We start from the raw sequence: 17,604 nt of genomic DNA, 5'->3' as shown, positions 1-17,604 counted from the left end.
TTTTTTTTTTTTCCCCTCCAGCTGGTGTTGGGTGTGATCCAGTTAGCTCAGACCTACTCTCTTAGTCACAAAAGAGTTGATCTGAGAGGAAGTTGCAGATGCTTGTCTTTCTTACTTTCCACAACCGCAGTGCACTGCTTTTGAGCTTTGTCCCTGCCCACCCTGCCCACTCTCTGGGAGAGAAGACAGACTCATGAAGACCCTCCTCCCTGTTACCCTGACTCAGTCTTACACCACTGTCCAGACACAGCGCTTGGACCCCGGCTACCCAAGGCGGCACATTGCATTGTGCTCAACACTCTCTCATCTGAGCGTAGTCCTCTTTCCAGTTGACCCACCAGCCCTACGCGGGCAGAACTTACATCTTATACATTTTCTGTAAACCCAGTAGTATAATACTATGTGCAACAATTCATGTAAATTTATTCATTCATTCAAATCAAAATTCCTCGCAGAAACTTAACAGCACAATTCCACTCACTCCATTTCCATCTTAAATTCTATAGCCCCTGAATTCTAATCTGCTCATGAATTTGAAAGCTGCAGTTAGAGGTTTCGTCATAAGCATACTTCTCTAGAAAAAAATATCTGTGCCCGTGAAAATCAATATCAACAAATAACATGAATCTGTATCTATCGTAGTGGTTAAGGCTACAAACAGCAAGGAGACTAAGTAAAAAAGGCTACCAGGCTCTCCTGTCTGCATTTCCAATTTCCAAATAAAAAAACACAGAGAAAAAATCCTTTGGTGTTTAAACATGTATTTTTTCTATTTAAAAAGAGGAAGAGCCATTCCAGATGATGAGAGAGGCTGCAGAAATTTTCTTCTGTAGAATGGAGCAGATACAGCCAAATTCCAATGACAGTAAATATGATTGGGAAACACGGTATAGAGACATTCAGACATGCGGGATCTTCTTCTGCTCTAATTTCTTTCCCTTATCCAGCTCTGAAGATGACCCAAACTACTGGGAAACCTATGCCGCTTCTGAGCTTGGAAGTGGAATTCTCCAGGCAAGAATACTGGAGTGGGTTGCCATTCCCTTCTCCAGGCGATCTTCCCAACCCAGGGTTTGAACCGGGGTCTCCTGCATTGCAGGCAGATTCTTTACCATCTGAGTCACTGGGGAAGCTGTAAAAACTGTATAAAGGGCCTAATTGCTCTTGCTTTTGCCCAATAAGCTTATACTAGACAAAATGCATTCTAAATTCAGGAACGGCTGCATGAGGTCTGCCTTTACTGATTTTACAGTGATGTATAGAACAGTCTTATGGACTCTGTGGGAGAGGGAGAGGGTGGGAAGATTTGGGAGAATGGCTTTGAAACATGTAAAATATCATGTATGAAACGAGATGCCAGTCCAGGTTCGATGCACGATACTGGATGCTTGGGGCTAGTGCACTGGATGCTTGGGGCTAGTGTACTGCGACGACCCAGAGGGATGGTATGGGGAGGGAGGAGGGAGGAGGACTCAGGATGGGGAACACATGTATACCTGTGGTGGATTCATTTTGATATTTGGCAAAACTAATACAATTTGTAAAGTTTAAAAATAAAATAAAATTAAAAAAAAAGATAAGTAAAGAATACATTTTAAAAACAAGTATTTTAAAGCAGCAAAACGTTCAAAGTCTTGTAAGGCATCTTTGAAAGAATGGAAGCCTAAATGCCTGATTTACTTCAAAAGGGAAGGAATCGACCCCTGTGAACTGCAATACTTACCTGGCACTGGGCCAAATGGAGACTGAGCAGAACCGACACTGCCCTGAAAGATAGAGAGGCATGCGTGTTTTATTCTTTTAAAAAATTTTTAATTGGTGGATAATTGCTTCACAATATTTTGATGGTTTTTGCCATATGTGAGAATGAATTGGCCATAGGCATACACGTGTACCCTCCCTCCGAACCCTCCTCTCTCTTCCTTCCCCCTTTTTTTTCCCTCTACTGTTTGTGTTAATAAAAGTGAAAGCTGCTTAGTCATGTCCAACTCTTTGCAACCCCATGGACTATACAGTTTATGGAATTCTCCAGGCCAGGATACTGGAGTGGGTAGCCTTTCCCTTCTCCAGGGGATCTTCCCAACCCAGGGATCGAACCCACGGTCTCCCACATTGAAGGCGGATTCTTTACCAGCTGAGCCACAATATCCTTTTTCAAATATGTATCAGTGATTTATATAAATGGGTTATGGGCTTCCCAGGTGGCGCTAGTGGTAAACAACCCACCTGCCAATGTGAAGGACATGGGAGATGCAGGTTTGATCCCTGGGTTGGGAAGATCCCCTGGAGGAGGGCATGAAAACCCACTCTAGTATTCTTGCCTGGAGAATTCCATGGAGAGAGGAGCCTGGTGGGCTACAGTCCATGGGGTCTCAAAGAGTTGGACACGGCTGAAGCAACTAGGCACGCATGCACCTACGCCAGAAGCTAGGAAGAGGCAAAGAAGGGGGTACCCCTAAAGCCTTCAGAGAACCTGGCTCTCCTGACAACTCGATTTTGGACTTCTAGCCTCCAGATCTGTAAGAAAATAAATAATTATTTTAAGCTGCTTGTTTGCGGTAATTTGTTACTGCAGCCTTAGGACATGCCCTAATACAGAGTGTGATTGATGATGAAACGGAATTCACCTCAGTGTGGGAAGTGGCACTGTAGTAGTAAGATGGGGTGAAGTGGACCTAAGCTGGTGTCCCCCCATTAAGGATGGGGTGGGGAACACATCCTGGAAGAGGAGATGCTCAAGCTGACCGCTGAAGGAAGGGTATCCAGGTGTGTCGAGTCTTAAAATGCAAATTCTGACTCCAAGAGGCCCAGGAACAAACTAAGTGGAAAATGTAGCTGTTGTAAAAGTGAAGAGGTATCAACATCCACGTTTTCGGATTTGAGTTCTTAGTTCTGTCCTGACCCTGATAATCCTACAGACTCTCAAGAGTTGGAGGGATTTTATAGAGTCTTATTCAACCAGCACTCAATGCTGAAATCCTCTCCACTGTTATTAACCCTGGGTGCATTCAGCTTCTAGTGATGGAGAACTCTGCACTCTCTGAGAAAGCCAATTTATTCTTTGGCAACCTCTGTTACAAATGTACTTATTTCTAATCTCCTTGGTCTATACTGAAAAAGTTAAACCCTTCTTCCATAAATAGCTCTTCAAATATCTGAGAGTAACCCATCATTTCCCAACTGTCTTAATCAGACTGGGCTGATACTACAAATACCATAGACTTGGTGGCTTAAACAAAAAACATTTCTCCCAGTTATGGAGGCTGGAAGTTTGAAATCAGGGTGCTAGCATGGTTGGGTCCTTTGAGGGGCTTTCATCCTGACTTGCAGATGGCTGTTTCCTTGCAGTGTCTTCATGCGGCACAAAGAGAGATCATCTTTTCCATATGTCTCTTCTTATAGGAGCACCAGTCCCATTCATATGACTTAACTCTCATGACTTCATTACCACCCCAAAGGCCCCAACTTAAAATACCATCATACTGGGACCAAGGCTTTAACATATGAATTACAAAAGAAGTAGGTGAGGTATACAAACTTTCCATCCATAGGACTAAATTGGAATTCTATCTTTTCTAGGGAAATATCCACCAATTGGCAGATTTTAGTTTTGGGGGCTCCAAAATCCCCGAGAATAGTGATTGCAGCCATGAAACTAAAAGATACTTCCTCCTTGGAAGGAAAGCTATGAGAAACCTAGACAGCATATTAAAAAGCAGAGACACCACTTTGCCAACAACGGTCTGGATAGCCAAAACTATGGTTTTTCCAGTAGTCATGTATGGATGTGAGAGTTGGACTATAAAGAAAGCTGAGCACCGAAGAATTTTGAACTCTGGTGCTGGAGAAGAATCTTGAGAGTCCCTTGGACTGCAAGGAGATCCAACCAACCAATACTAAAAAAGAAATCACCCCTGAATGTTTGTTGGAAGGACTGAAGCTGAAGCTCCAATTTTCTGGCCACCTGATGCGAAGAAGTGACTCATTGGAAAAGACCCTGTTGCTGGGAAAGATTGAAGGCAGGAGAAGGGGACAACAGAGAATGAGATGGTTGGATGGCATCACTGACTCAATGGACATGAGTTTGAGCAAACTGTGGGAGATAGTGGAGGACAGGGAAGCCTGGCGTGCTGCAGTCCATGGGGTCTCAAAGAGTGGGACGTGACTGAGCATCAGACATGGCTTAGCGACTGAACAACAGCCACTCAGAGGTAGCACGGTATTTGAAAGAGAAGACTCTGGAATGAGTGTCTATATTTGAATCCCAGCTCTGCTTCTTGTTTGCTGTGTGATCTTAGGCACATGAAGATTAAATATGATCTTATATGTCATGCACTGAGAATAGTTCCTAGTTTTGAGTAAGGAAGGCGTAAGTATTAGCTATTATCACTCAGGTGCATTTTTACATTTCTTAAAGTCCATGGTTTATTCCGATAAACATGTCACCGTGTTTGATGTTAAAATTCTTTAAAAAATTATTTTACTGATGTATAGTTGATTTACAATGTTGTGTTAGTTTCTGCTATAGAGCAAAATGATTCAGTTATACACATTCTTTTTCATATTCTTTTCCGTTATGGTTTATTACAGGATACTGAATATGATTCCCTGTGCTATACAGTAGGATTTTTTTTTTATTTTTACAAAACATCCATTCTACTTATAGTGGTTTGCCTCTGTTAATCCTAAACTTCTTAGTAGGTAAACAGTGTGTGTGGGGTCCAAGGTCAGGATGCTGTGATGTCTTGTACGGGAAGCAAAGGAGGTAATGATTAATTAGAGAAGAGCTTGTGTTCAGGCACATTTTCCCATGTTGCCAGGGCCCATGGTATCTAGTGTTCCCCTCTGCTTTCCATCTCTTTCTTCAAAGGCCTGTGCCAGGGCCCATTCCCCCTGCCTCTTGCCTCAGCCTCCTTCCCTGGGGAAGCAGAGTGTGGCAGGGTGGTGGCCATCCCTGGCGCTGCCTTGGGGGGTGTCCTGTTGCCCTCTTGCCTCCTTTTCTCTGCTTGCTCCTCTTTAACTGCTCTGGCCAAGGCTGGAGCCTGGAGTGAGGCTTCCTGTGAAAGGCAGGGTGCACGTCCAGCTGGACAGACAGAATTATGAGCATCTCTCCGTAATGCACCGGTTCATCAGCTGGCCCGGCCCTCCCTGGCCTCTGCCTGAAGCATGAGCAAAGGTTACTCTGGGCTCACACAGTCCCTGCAGCGTCTGCCACCACCAGGGCCACCAACAATCTTCTTCCGTTCCTTTTCCTTCTGCCCACTTTTACTTATTACTGTGGAATTGCCAGCCCTGTACTCCCAATCCAGTTTTAATACCTGAGGAACTTTCATAATGACTAGGCTAGTTGATTTTATTTGTTATTTGATGAAAAGAAGCCTCTTGTGTTCATTTCCCCTGTATAATTTTGCCCTTTACCTGCTGTGGAAATTAAACACTCTATTTCCATGCTTTATGATTAGTCATAAAATTTTACCTTGCGTATTTAACAAAGCCTACAAAGAGTATCTTAAGCCTCCCACTGACAGACATGACCCTTAGGACGTTAACTCTTTTTGCTCCTCTCCTAATTTACATCAGGGCTTCCCTGGTGGCTCAGGCGGTAAAGCGTCTCCCGCAATGCGGGAGACCTGGGTTCGATCCCTGGGTTGGGAAGATCCCCTGGAGAAGGAAATGGCAACCCACTCCAGTACTCTTGCCTGGAAAATCCCATGGATGGAGGAGCCAGGTAGACTACAGAACACGGGGTCACAAAGAGTCGGACATGGCTGAGCGACCTCACTAATTTACATGAGTATGTATTTTCTTGAATTTTAGCTTAAACCTCCACAAATTAAACATCATGATTATTTTCATCATCATTTTGCCAAGTAAATATGTATTAGACTTACTACATGTTTATCATTTTCTTTTCTTATCTGTCCTCCAAACTTTTTTCTAGGTTCATTTTCCTCCTTCTGAAAGAACCCTTTAGAAAATTCCTTTCCTGTAGGCGGTGGTTTAGCTGCTAAGTCGTGTCTGACTCTTTGTGATCCTGTGGACTGCAGCCCACCAGGCTCCTCTATCCATGAGATTTCCCAGGCAAGAATACTGGAGTGGGTTGCCATTTCCTTCCCCAGGGGATCTTCCCAACCCAAGGATCGAACCCATGTCTCTCGCATTGCAGGCGAGTTCTTTACTGACTAAGTCACCTGGGAAGTCAGTGTTGGTGGCAATTTCCAGCTTTTATGTAAATGAAAATATAATTCCTTTTGCCTTTGTACTTAAAAGACACTATTTCTGGATTCACAATTGTAATTTTATAACTATTCTTCTCTCAGCACTTTAAAGATTTCATTTCACTGTCTTGTGGCTTCCATGATTGCTGTTGAGAAGTTTGCTATTAAACTTACAGATATTCTATACAAGAATCTTTCTTTCTTTTCTGACTACCCTTTAAAGTATACTCCTTTTGGCTTTAAGAGTTTTCAGCTTCACCTCCTTTTATCTTGAGATAGATTTTTAAAATGTATTCAGCTTGTATAGGATGTACTTCATGTGACTGGGGATGCATGTCTTTTGGAAAAGTTTCAACCATCTTTTTCTTAAATATTATCTTGTCTGTATTATCTGTATTCTCTCCTTCTGAGTCTTTGATGTTTGTTAAATCTTTTACTTTTATCCCCAATAAGTTCTCAACTTCTTGTTACTTTCCCTCTATCCATGATTCTATGTTCTATATTTTGGAACAGATTGGTATAGATTTCTTCAGCTCTACATCCAGTTCACTAATTCCTTCTTCAACTGTAGCTTATTTGCTATTTAACTCATGCATTGATTTTTTTTTTTTTAGTATCAATGATTAGATATTTTCTCAGTCCTATAAATTCTGTTTGATCTATTAAAAATATTGGTTGGTCTTTTGTTGAGTGTACACTATTTATTTTTATTATTATTGTTATTTTTAAAAATTTTGTATTTGGTTATGCTAATACCAAAATTCCCGAAAGTCCTGGGAATTTAACTTTATTGTTCATGCTAGGACTCTCATTCCTAGTTATTTGTTTCCTTATGCATTTGGTGATCTCTGATTGAAACATGTATCTGGGTTGATCTTAATCTGTGAAAATCTGAGTTCCTAACGTTGTGTTTCTCCTGAAGATTTATGCTTATATTTTTGGGAAGCAGCTCCCTTCCAGGTTCCCCAGTCCCAGGTTGAGCTACCCCAAACTTAGCAAAACTAGCTCAAGGACCAGTCAGTCTTCACATAGAAAGCTAGTTTGGACCCCTGTCCTTAGGGGAATCTGCCTTTCTGGGGTGATCATCTTCTCATCATTCAGTGTCTTTACTTCTGCTCAAACATTTCCCCTCCCTTCCATGTCACCCCTCAAATCACCCCACCAAACCGCCTAGTTTTATTGATTTCCATTACATCCTACCAGCTCAACAAATCAGCAAAAAAATTTTTATGCAGGATCCAGTTTTGTTGTGGGTATAATCTCCCTACCTCCAGACCATTGACTCTGCCTGAAACAAAATCACATCCCCAAGGATTAGAAATAGGAGTATATGCTGTCTTGTCTTTCAAACACCAGATTAAAAAATTTTTTTTCTATGACTTCCAACATGTTCCAGCAGAGATATGAATTATAATAAAATTCATAGGCACATACTTGTAGAAATTTTATAAGCACACTATTAGGCACATGACCAAATATGTTATATTGCTATCTCATTAATTATCAAACCACCCCAGAAGGTAAGTAATATTATTTTCATCTTAATGATGAGGAAATTGAAATAGAGAACAACTCAGGTTTCTCTGCAGGTAGGGTTGTTGCTGGTGGTAATGGTGTGATTTCAGGGTCTGTTTCTTTTAGTTTTTAAAAAAATTTTTATTGGGGTGTAGTTGATTTATAATGTTATGTTACTTTCAGGTATACAGCAAAGGGAATCAGTTATAGATATACATATATCCACTCTTTTTAAGATTCTTTTCTCATATAGGCCATTATGGAGTATTGAGTAGAATTCCTTGTGCGATACAGTATGTTCTTATTAGTTATCTATTTTATATTTGTAGTATGTATATGTCAATCCCAATCTCCCAATTTATCCCTCCCCCATCCCCTGTGAACCGTAAGTTTGTTTTCTACATCTGTGACTCTACTTCTGTTCAAAACTTATCTCATAACTACCACACCAGACTGCCTTCCCAGAGTTTTAATACCTTGAAAATAAAAGTGGGAAAACGTCATAGTTTAAAAATTTAGTAAAAAAGGAGACTTAGGATATTCAGCGTTACTGACTCAGTGGACCTGAGTTTGAGCAAGCTCTGGGAGCTGGTGATGGACACGGAAGCCTGGTGTGCTGCAGTCTGCTGCTGCTGCTGCTGCTGCTAAGTCGCTTCAGTCGTGTCCGACTCTATGAGACCCATAGACGGCAGCCCACCAGGCTCCCCCGTCCCTGGGATTCTCCAGGCAAGAACACTGGAGTGGGTTGCCATTTCCTTCTCCAATGCATGAAAGTGAAAAGTGAAAGTGAAGTCACTCTTCGAGACCCCATGGACTGCAGCCTACCAGGCTCCTCCATCCATGGGATTTGCCAGGCAAGAATACTGGAGTGGGGTGCCATTGCCTTCTCCGGTGCTGCAGTCTACGGGGTTGCAAAGAATCGGAAACAACTGAGTGACTGAACTGAACTGAACTGACGACATTCAGAGAAACCATATAATTAAATAAATGCTCATAAAGAAGATTCAGTGGGAGGTATATTTCCCTGTGTGTGTGTGTGTGTATATATATATATATATACTTCCATATCTATATGTATATATCTATACATTTTTAGCCTTCAGTAAGTATTCCATTTTGGGGGGAGGAGGTTCAAATTTGATAAAGCATAATTTATGTACAATACAATTTCCAACTTGTAAGCATATAATTTGATCAATTTTGACCATTTCAAAATACTCCTACGTGATCTCCCCCATTGTGATATAAAACATTTCCACATAATTAATTATTTATAGCTATAATCAGTGCTTATGGTGACCTGGGAAATATTTAGATTGGATAAGTCATATAAAAGGCAATGATAGCACACAACTTCTGTTCATCTCACAGAACATAGAAGAGTTCTAAAAGGCCTATTCTGGGACCAGGAGGGGTTTCACTGGACTGATTTCAGAGCTGGTATACCAGATTCATATGTTGAGAAAGAACAACCTAAGACATGAGCCTTCAACATGCGCACTAAGTATCTTTGCTCATGTGAAGGGAAAACACATTTCTTTTTACCTTGTTCAAGACATTATATTCATTCAGTTGCATCTCACCATATGAATTCTTTAGAAATAATACTGAAATTAATATTGAAAAGCCCATAACTTTTGACCAAACAAGATGGTATATAATTTTTATTTTGCATACAGCAAACAACAGGATCTTGCAATGCCAGGTAGCCAAATTTAGAGGTTTACATTTGAATGAAATTTGCCAGTGTGCAACTTCCTGTAGCTAACACAGCAGCCTCACAGCTGCCCCGAAAGCCCCTCCATGAAAATGAGTTAATTTGAACTAATAGGTCACCATGATAGTAAAGTGATAAGATCAGGAGTTTCCCTTCACTACATTTATTGTCATTTTTATGACCCTATAATATTTTTAGGTGCCAGCCTGAAAACTGAAAGACCATGTGAAGTGTACTAAAGAAGAGGACTGCAAGGAGTGTAAGATTTTTCATGATATATTTAAAAAATTCCAACTATATAGTCTGAAAGTGTCCCTTTAAACTTGAAGATATTGCTGCTAATGCTTAAATAAAAATCATAGCCCCTTCTGAATGGCTGGGAATCCTTTTCAAGGAATTCACAGCATATTTAATTTCTCACGGTCATCATATCTATGATTGGGAGAGAGGTGGAGATGATGATATACTGAACATTTTAAAACCATGTTTTAATATCTGAATTGAGAACAACCATTAGTCAAACAATTTTCTTCCAACTTTGAAATGAATGTAAAGTCAGTGCCAGGTATAATGTTGTTATCCTTTAAATAGGTACCTGCGTTAGGATGGAATACCTTCTTCCTCCACAAGAAAATGGGCATAGAGAATTGGATGCTTAGCTAATGTGACAAGTATATAGTAGAACTGGGGCATTCTGATTGGTGTGAACTCTTATGCAGTGACTCAGCTATAACAAACCTGTTCTAATAAGTCTTGTTAATTTTGCAAAGTTTGAGAAAGGTTTTAATTTATGGACCAGTTATCTGAGTTACCTAGTAATTCAGTCATAAATATGGATAAGAGAAATGCTCCATAATGAATAGGAACTAGAGTTCTAAGCATCTACCATGTGCCAGATGCTTTATGTAATGCTATCTTATTATAAAGTAGATATTATCACCTCAAGTTTATAAAAGAGGAAACCAAGCATCAGAGAAGTTAAGTGATGTGTCCCAAATTGTCTATCTTATAAATTGCAGGACTAGGATTTAAACCCAAACTCTCTAAGATTTATTCCCCCTCAAGCTCTCAGTGACATAACCAGTAGGTTCTGTGCCCTAGCCCTTCCATCAAGCCAAAGATATCTACTGGCATCTCTGATGTGCTAGGCACAATGTTGAATGTCTCAGGTGCTAGAAAAAATGCAACCAAAGGGCTTTGATTAGGATCTACTTAGGGACATAAGCCATTTGCTATAGATTAAATATGGCCACAATTACTTTGCAGCTCTTCCCATCAATAAGTGGCATCTATACTTCTACCTCGGAGAAGGCAATGGCACCCCACTCCAGTACTCTTGCCTGGAAAATCCCATGGGCCTAGGAGCTTGGTAGGCTGCAGTCCACGGGGTTGTGAAGAGTAGGACACGACTGAGCGACTTCACTTTCACTTTTCACTTTTCATGCATTGGAGAAGGAAATGGCAACCCATTCCAGTGTTCTTGCCTGGAGAATCCCAGGGACGGCAGAGCCTGGTGGGCTGCTGTTTATGGGGTCACACGGAGTCGGACACAACTGAAGCGACTTAGCAGCAGCAGCAGCAGCATACTTCTACCGTCTTGAATCTGGGATGGTTTTGTGACTTGATTTGGCTAGTAGAATGTGGACTAGCATTTTATGAATACCTGCTTCATGCCAGACTCTGTGCCATGCACTGTATATATATTAGTGTGTTTCATCACTTTTAGTAATTAACATTTGTGTACTTTATATACTCTACATAATGCTAAGTGATTCACATTGTTCCACTAAAGCCTTGCCATTAACCAATGAAATAGACTGCTGTAAGTAATTATCTTTAGATTACAGATCAGAAAATTTATAGGCAGTGTAAAGACTGTCAAGGTCACAGAACTAGTGAGTGACGAGGCCGGATTCTACTAGACCTGCTCGGGCTGTGCACGTAGAGAGGGGAGGTTGGGGTAAGGATGAGAGTAGCAGTGGCCATGAGCTGCTGTCCTGAGGAAGGTGACTGAACACATCACGCTGGAGGCGATATAGGAGTCCTGTTTTGAAGGATAACAGGAAATCAGTAAGCAGATAGGATAGGGGGTCTCGTCATTGAGAGGCAAAGCAATGGCTCAAATGTGTGGACAGCATGTCACAGATGTGGAAATATGCAGACAGGAAAGCTGGAGGAAGGAGCAAGGGCCAGGTTATAAAGAGCATTTTTTGAGCCAGGCTGAAGGAACCTGGACTTTGTCCACTAACAGGAAGTGGTTCTTTAGATGGCTATTAGCAGTGTAGATGTATTAAAAGTGGCATTCTAGGAAATTTAATCAGGGGCTGAAATTGATGGTCAGAAATGGTTGGTGTGGTGAGTGTATGGGCTGCTGGAGCTTCCCAGATCCACGATACAGGTCTGATGGGCTCTCGGTGGGGTGGGGTTGGGGAGGCTAGCAGGTGACATTTATATCCACTTCTATTTGGCTTTGTGTTGGAGCCTGGTGAAGGCTGATACCTGCCCTGTGGGTACTAAGGGCTGCTGGCCACCTGTCCTGGTTGTACCGATTCCCAGGGCTCCTTCTCTCTTTTCTTCTTTATTGCCAGCCTCCTCGTTGATACCCATGTGTAAAGAGGGGCCTGGCATGTCTCCCTCATAAGGCCCTATTTACAAAGGAAAAAAACCCTATGTCCTTAAATGATTTAAGAGGTCATTGTATAGGTTCAATCCTAAAGCCTGTAAGAATTTGTGAGGAAGCAATATTGAAACATATATCTTTAAAAACATTTGGCTTGCTTCTATAAAGCCTAGATTATAGAGTATTTATTTCACAAAGAAAGAGTTGATTTGGGGCACCTTAGCTCCAATATCACCATCTCAGGTGGAAGTAGGGACTATGTGATTGATATAAGATGGAGATATGATAGTATGAAGTGCTTTGACTGATGCCTTCAAACATAGAGAGGTAAAATGAAGACTAAAAGAGACCTGTTTAAATTTTCTCTTGGGAGAAGGGAATTCACCACGAGCACACCATGTATTTTTGTAATAGTGCATGTAAATAACATAGATTTTGATATTGATTACCTTGGTGCAACAACTTAATTTCTTTATAATAAAATGTCATAGAGAAATTCTGGAAGATTGCACATGACCCTGGGAAGTAGAACAAGTAGGAAGGAAAGGTCAGTAGACTTAAAAAAAATTTATGCTGTTTTATTAAGCTTGAAATTTTACCATGTGTTATTTTTGTAATTGAAACTAGTTAATATAAATTAAAAACCAGAATTTAGGTCTTCTTATATCTTTATTGTAGATTTCAAAATTAAAAAAAAAATCTGTGGTTCCAACTGTCTTACATTTCTGGTCTATGAACTATTTTATGCCCTTTGGAAAGTAACACTGTTATAGAATTCCAAACTTCTGACAGTTTCTTAAAATTTTACTGTTAAAACTTTCCTGCTTGGCACAAAATTATGTCCAGGCTGCCTCTGTGAGAAAGTTATTTCTGTTGCCTGAGTTACAAAATGAAACACATTTTTTTTTCACCCGTGGGTCTTGGCGCGCCTTTGGAATGCTATTTGTATTTATGTAGATCGATAGCTAAGTTAGAATGACAGGAGCTACTGGGATGCACATTAATAAATGGTATTGTACATTTTGGCCAGAACGAAATGTGCAGAACTTCAGCTCTGCCAGATGGACTTGCCATGGCTGTTTCACTGAAAAACTTGATTACTTTTGCAAGCTGAGTAAAAGAATTCACCACCCGGAAATATTTTAAATTTCATGACATTAAAAACAACCACTACAGAACCAATAAGACAGCTGAAAAAAATAAGGTGCTTGCAAAATGTTTGCCTTTATTAATATTATTTTTTAAAAAGTTTCTGCAATTGTGAAAGAGCAGGTGGTTGGGTGGGGAACATGGACAGCCCTGGAAATCTGGTTCAGTTCTCCGAACAGGCAGGACTGTGGGCTAATTAAAGTCAGACAATGGGCCATTTTGTAATCTTTAGATAAAACATTCATTCAAATGAATGTCAGGGATATAATACGTACTTCTATATTCAAACATTGGCATTTTGAGTTTACAGGGCAGGCATTGCCTGCTCCGAAAATGTTTCTTTCTTTCTTTTTAAGTTCTTTCTGGGCTCAGAAGGGGGTTAGTTGGCAATGTTAACAAGCAATATGCAAAGCACTGTGCTATGAGAGTGAGCGAAAGGTGTGGGGGAGCATTCCCAGGGTAGACACTGATTCCCTTTATCGATAACCATACAAACATTACAAATGAATGGATCCTTTCGCGGGCAACTCAGAAAAAAGTAACAAGGGCAAGTGAGATGTACTCCTTAAGGAAAAAAACCATATTTTCCTCTAAGAATTTAATATTCAAACATGACAAGAACAGGTACTTCTAAAAAAATTTTTTTTTTAAGTAAGAAAAATAAAACATTAGCAAAGCAGGAAGATACACACTGGGCCATCTGATGACCAATTGCAGTGCCCAGGAAAGCATGAAATTCTTACTAAAGCCAGACTACATTATAGGATGGGTTTATAAGAGTTGAAGAGATGAAAACTAATTTTTATGGTAAATTTTTAGAAATCATAAAAGAGCATGAAGATTTCTTGTAATAGCACTGGTCCAGATAATTTGCACTTGTGTTTAGTCATTCAGTCATGTCTGACTCTTTGCAACCTCATGGACTGTAGCCCACCAGGCACCTCTGTCTGTGGGGATTCTGCAGGCAAGAATACTGGAGTGGGTTGCCACGCCCTCCTCCAGGGGATCTATCCAATCCAGGGACTGAACCCAGGTCTCCCGCATTGCAGGTGGATTCTTTACTGTCTGAGCCACCAGGGAAGTCCAGTTTGCACTTACATGTCTTCAAAGCTTGAGATGCCTCTGACCAGAACATGGAATCAACAGATTATGCCTATTCTCTGCTCTTGACTTGACAAGTCCAGAGAGGGCTGCAATGGCTGTGGTGTCTTCCTTGAATTTATGTGTGGCTTCCTTGAATTTATAAATTTAAATTTATATTTAAAGCATGGAGGAGGATAGGTGGGCATGGCAACCCAATATTCCTGTATGGAGAACCCCATGGATAGAGGAGCCTTAAGGGCTGCAGTCCATAGGGTCGTACAGACTCGGACAGGACTGAAGAGACTTAGCCTACATGCACAAATCAGTTTGTGGGCTTATTCACACTCTGTCTCTTCCTTTCACTTAGAATTTTCATTGTTATTTAATACCACCATTAGAATATCAAAGAGAAATAGCACAATATATATAAATTGCCCAAGTTTTAGAAAAGTTGGGAAATTATATCTTGATTATATCTGTCTTCAGCATGGAATTCTAAGACCCACGCAGGAAATGAGATTCTTGGTAGTCTGTCTCTCTCCATCTTTTACCATATATTCATAAGAAGATAAGAGCAGAAGGAAATTACCCTCCTCTTTCCTTACTAGCTATTTTATTTGTTCAGTGTATGCATATGATTCTTGAGTGTGTACAACTGTGAGAGAGTGCTGGAACACCATGTAGGTTGGGAGAGCATCTAAGAGGTGGATGACCAAAGTGAACTGGTAAGCTCGGCATTTCCCTGAGCCTGGGGTCTCTTCCAGCCTTCAGAAAGTTGCTGAGATGGGTCTCCTCCTCCTTGGGTGGGAGAGTGGCATATTACATCTTGTCCCAGGAGCGAGTCATGTGCTACCAGCCTCTCAGGTCAGGTCAGCAACTTTCAGAAAAAAATCAGACTTCAGCTGAAGGCAGAGCAGAGAAGCAAGCTTCAGGCAAGAAGAGGAGGTCAGAGTGAAATGGGTTGGCTGAGGCAGACCTAGAGAGCTCAAGAAGAGCTGGAGAGAGGCTTCTGTGTGGTCTGTGTGGTGTTCTTGGACTCTGGCTCCGGAAATGCTTTCCTCTTTTACAGGGAGGGCCAGGTGCCATGCAGAGCCCAGGGGAACAAGAGTCCAGGAGAGGTGGGGGATGGCTGAGAGGAATGACACTCGGGTAGCAGGTTCTGGGATGCAGCTAGAGATAGGTTCTATAAGGAAATTAAGTCCAGTTTCTTCCAAGATGTCTGGGTGTCAAAGGAGAGGAAGGTCCTGGCTCTGGTTTGGACTGGGTATGGCATCATCTGAGCCGTATACAGAATCACTGCAGGGACAGGCCGGGAGACAGACTTGTGGCTGAGAAGGGGTAAAAGACACGATGGGCCACGACCTGTGTGGAGTGTGGAGGGTGGGCGCAGGACTGAGCGAGGACCCGAAGCAGAGTGGTTATTTATTCCCAAAGCTCGTCCTTCCTTGGACCAGAAATGTAAACTTAAGGAGGCAATATGGTGGGTAAAATAAAGACTGTGAAGTCCAACAAACCTGGTTTCAAATCTATGCTCCACTGATTCCTACCCCATTCTTAGTTTCCTCATCTGAAAAATAGATATGAGCATCACCCTCTTAAAGCTATTGTGCTCCTTGTTGATAAGTGACATTTACTCTAAAATGAATAAATGAAAATATTTGTGACATCTTTACTTTGGAGCCTAGAAGAAATGTTAGCTATTATTATTAAGAATTCTTATTTACCCCAAAGAAAAATTGAGGGGACAGAAGAGGACTCAGGCCCAGAAGTCACCTCAACTGTTCTATCCGTGCCAGTCTTTGTCTAGATATTTAAGCTAGTGTAGAACATTTGCACTCCATGTAATTGTTCTTGCGCCTCATGTGATTTTTCTATTGCCTATTTCCCTTGCAAACTCAATTTGCAACTCTAGCTGAACTAGAAGAAAGGAGATTTATCTTTCTCAGAATAAAGACAGGATTACAGCTTGGCTTTGGTAGACCCATCAGGTTGGGGGTAGGGTGGAACACGTTCTGAGGTCGGGAAAATCTAGCAAAGCAGAAAGATAAACAGCTGTATACCCAGTGGGGAGAAGGGGGACACATCAGAAACACTATGAGTACTGGTCCCCTCCCTACCCGTACCATTCATATGATTATATGATCCTTTGTAATTGAGGAATTGTAGACTCTTGCCTGGAAAATCCCATGGATGGAGGAGCCTGGTAGGCTGCAGTTCATGGGGTTACAAAGAGCTGGACATGGCTAAGTGACTAAGCACATGTAAAAGGGAGGAGTGAGTGGTGTAAGGCTGGTGTTGCTGAGTCAGAATAAAAGTAATGTTGCTGACTGTTGCTTCCATTGTTTTGTCATTTCATTTGCTCACAGTGAATCAATTTTTCGAATCTACAAAAGGCATCCCATGGCCTTTCTAGTAGCCAGTTTATTTATACAGTATTAGGATTTGTAGGAATGATGACAGAAGTGTCTATTCACCCAGGTTGCTGTTCAGAGCTCACCACCACCTATGGATATCTTCCTTTTCACAGCACACTAACATGACAGATAACATTTATCAAATGCTACCATGCTCCAGATACTAGGAAAACCATAAAAGCTGCCATTTTCTGAGCACTTAGAACATACCATGCACCATGTACCAGCCAACCAGAGGCTATAGGCATAGAGGGGAGTGTCTGGGAGACCTCTGCAGGCAAGACTAGAACTAAATTTTGAAAGGTCACACACCACTTCACTTCTCCACCATTTGGACCAAGAGGGTCCACCCACTGCATATCACAGAGTCTCTCCTCTCCCTCCGGATGGTCACCCCTCCTTGCGTTCTTTTGAACTCTGCCGCTCCTCACTGCCTATCTAGTTTTCTTCTCTCCCAGCTCAGCTCAAGGCTCACGCTCCTCCAAGAAGTCTTTCACCTACCCTGACCATGGCTTGCTCGCCCTCTTTGCGACCTCTGTCCTGCTCTCCAATGGTCACTGTCATGTTTCGCACTTGGATACCAAAGCTGTCTTTTAATTTTTAATCATTTATTTCATGCGTAATTCCTTCTCTAAGCTGGACTGTACATTTCTTCAGTTCAGTGAATTTCTTATATCATTTGAATACTAATGTTCATTAGATGAAGTATTTGATGCTCTAGCATTGATTGAACACATACTAAGTGCAAAGCCCTTGACACATGTTAAACCTAACACAATAACTTTGGGAGGCAGATATTATCATCTTCCTTTGACACTAAGATTAAAGTACTTTTACAGTCATCATACAGTTGGCAAATGGCAGTGCTGGGATTTGCATTCAGGTCAT

General features: G+C 41.3%; 1 protein-coding gene across 1 annotated transcript in view; it reads right to left on the bottom strand.

Moving 5' to 3' along the window:
- The window catches only part of LOC105005076 (chromosome unknown open reading frame, human C11orf53), a 20,141-nt gene extending 2,861 nt beyond the window's left edge, over positions 1–17,280 (bottom strand). Inside the window, exons 1-2 of the mRNA XM_010862928.1 lie at positions 17,218–17,280; positions 1,724–1,766 (exon numbers count right to left, since the gene is read on the bottom strand). Coding sequence (XP_010861230.1) covers positions 1,724–1,766; positions 17,218–17,280 — 106 coding nt within the window. The remainder of the gene's footprint in view (positions 1–1,723; positions 1,767–17,217) is intronic.
- Between the last annotated feature and the right edge of the window lie 324 nt (positions 17,281–17,604).

The sequence above is a fragment of the Bison bison genome, unplaced genomic scaffold, assembly GCF_000754665.1.
Source record: "Bison bison bison isolate TAMUID 2011002044 unplaced genomic scaffold, Bison_UMD1.0 scf7180017864485, whole genome shotgun sequence".
Classification (NCBI taxonomy): Eukaryota; Metazoa; Chordata; class Mammalia; order Artiodactyla; family Bovidae; genus Bison; species Bison bison.
This window is presented reverse-complemented; position numbering and strand designations above follow the sequence as displayed.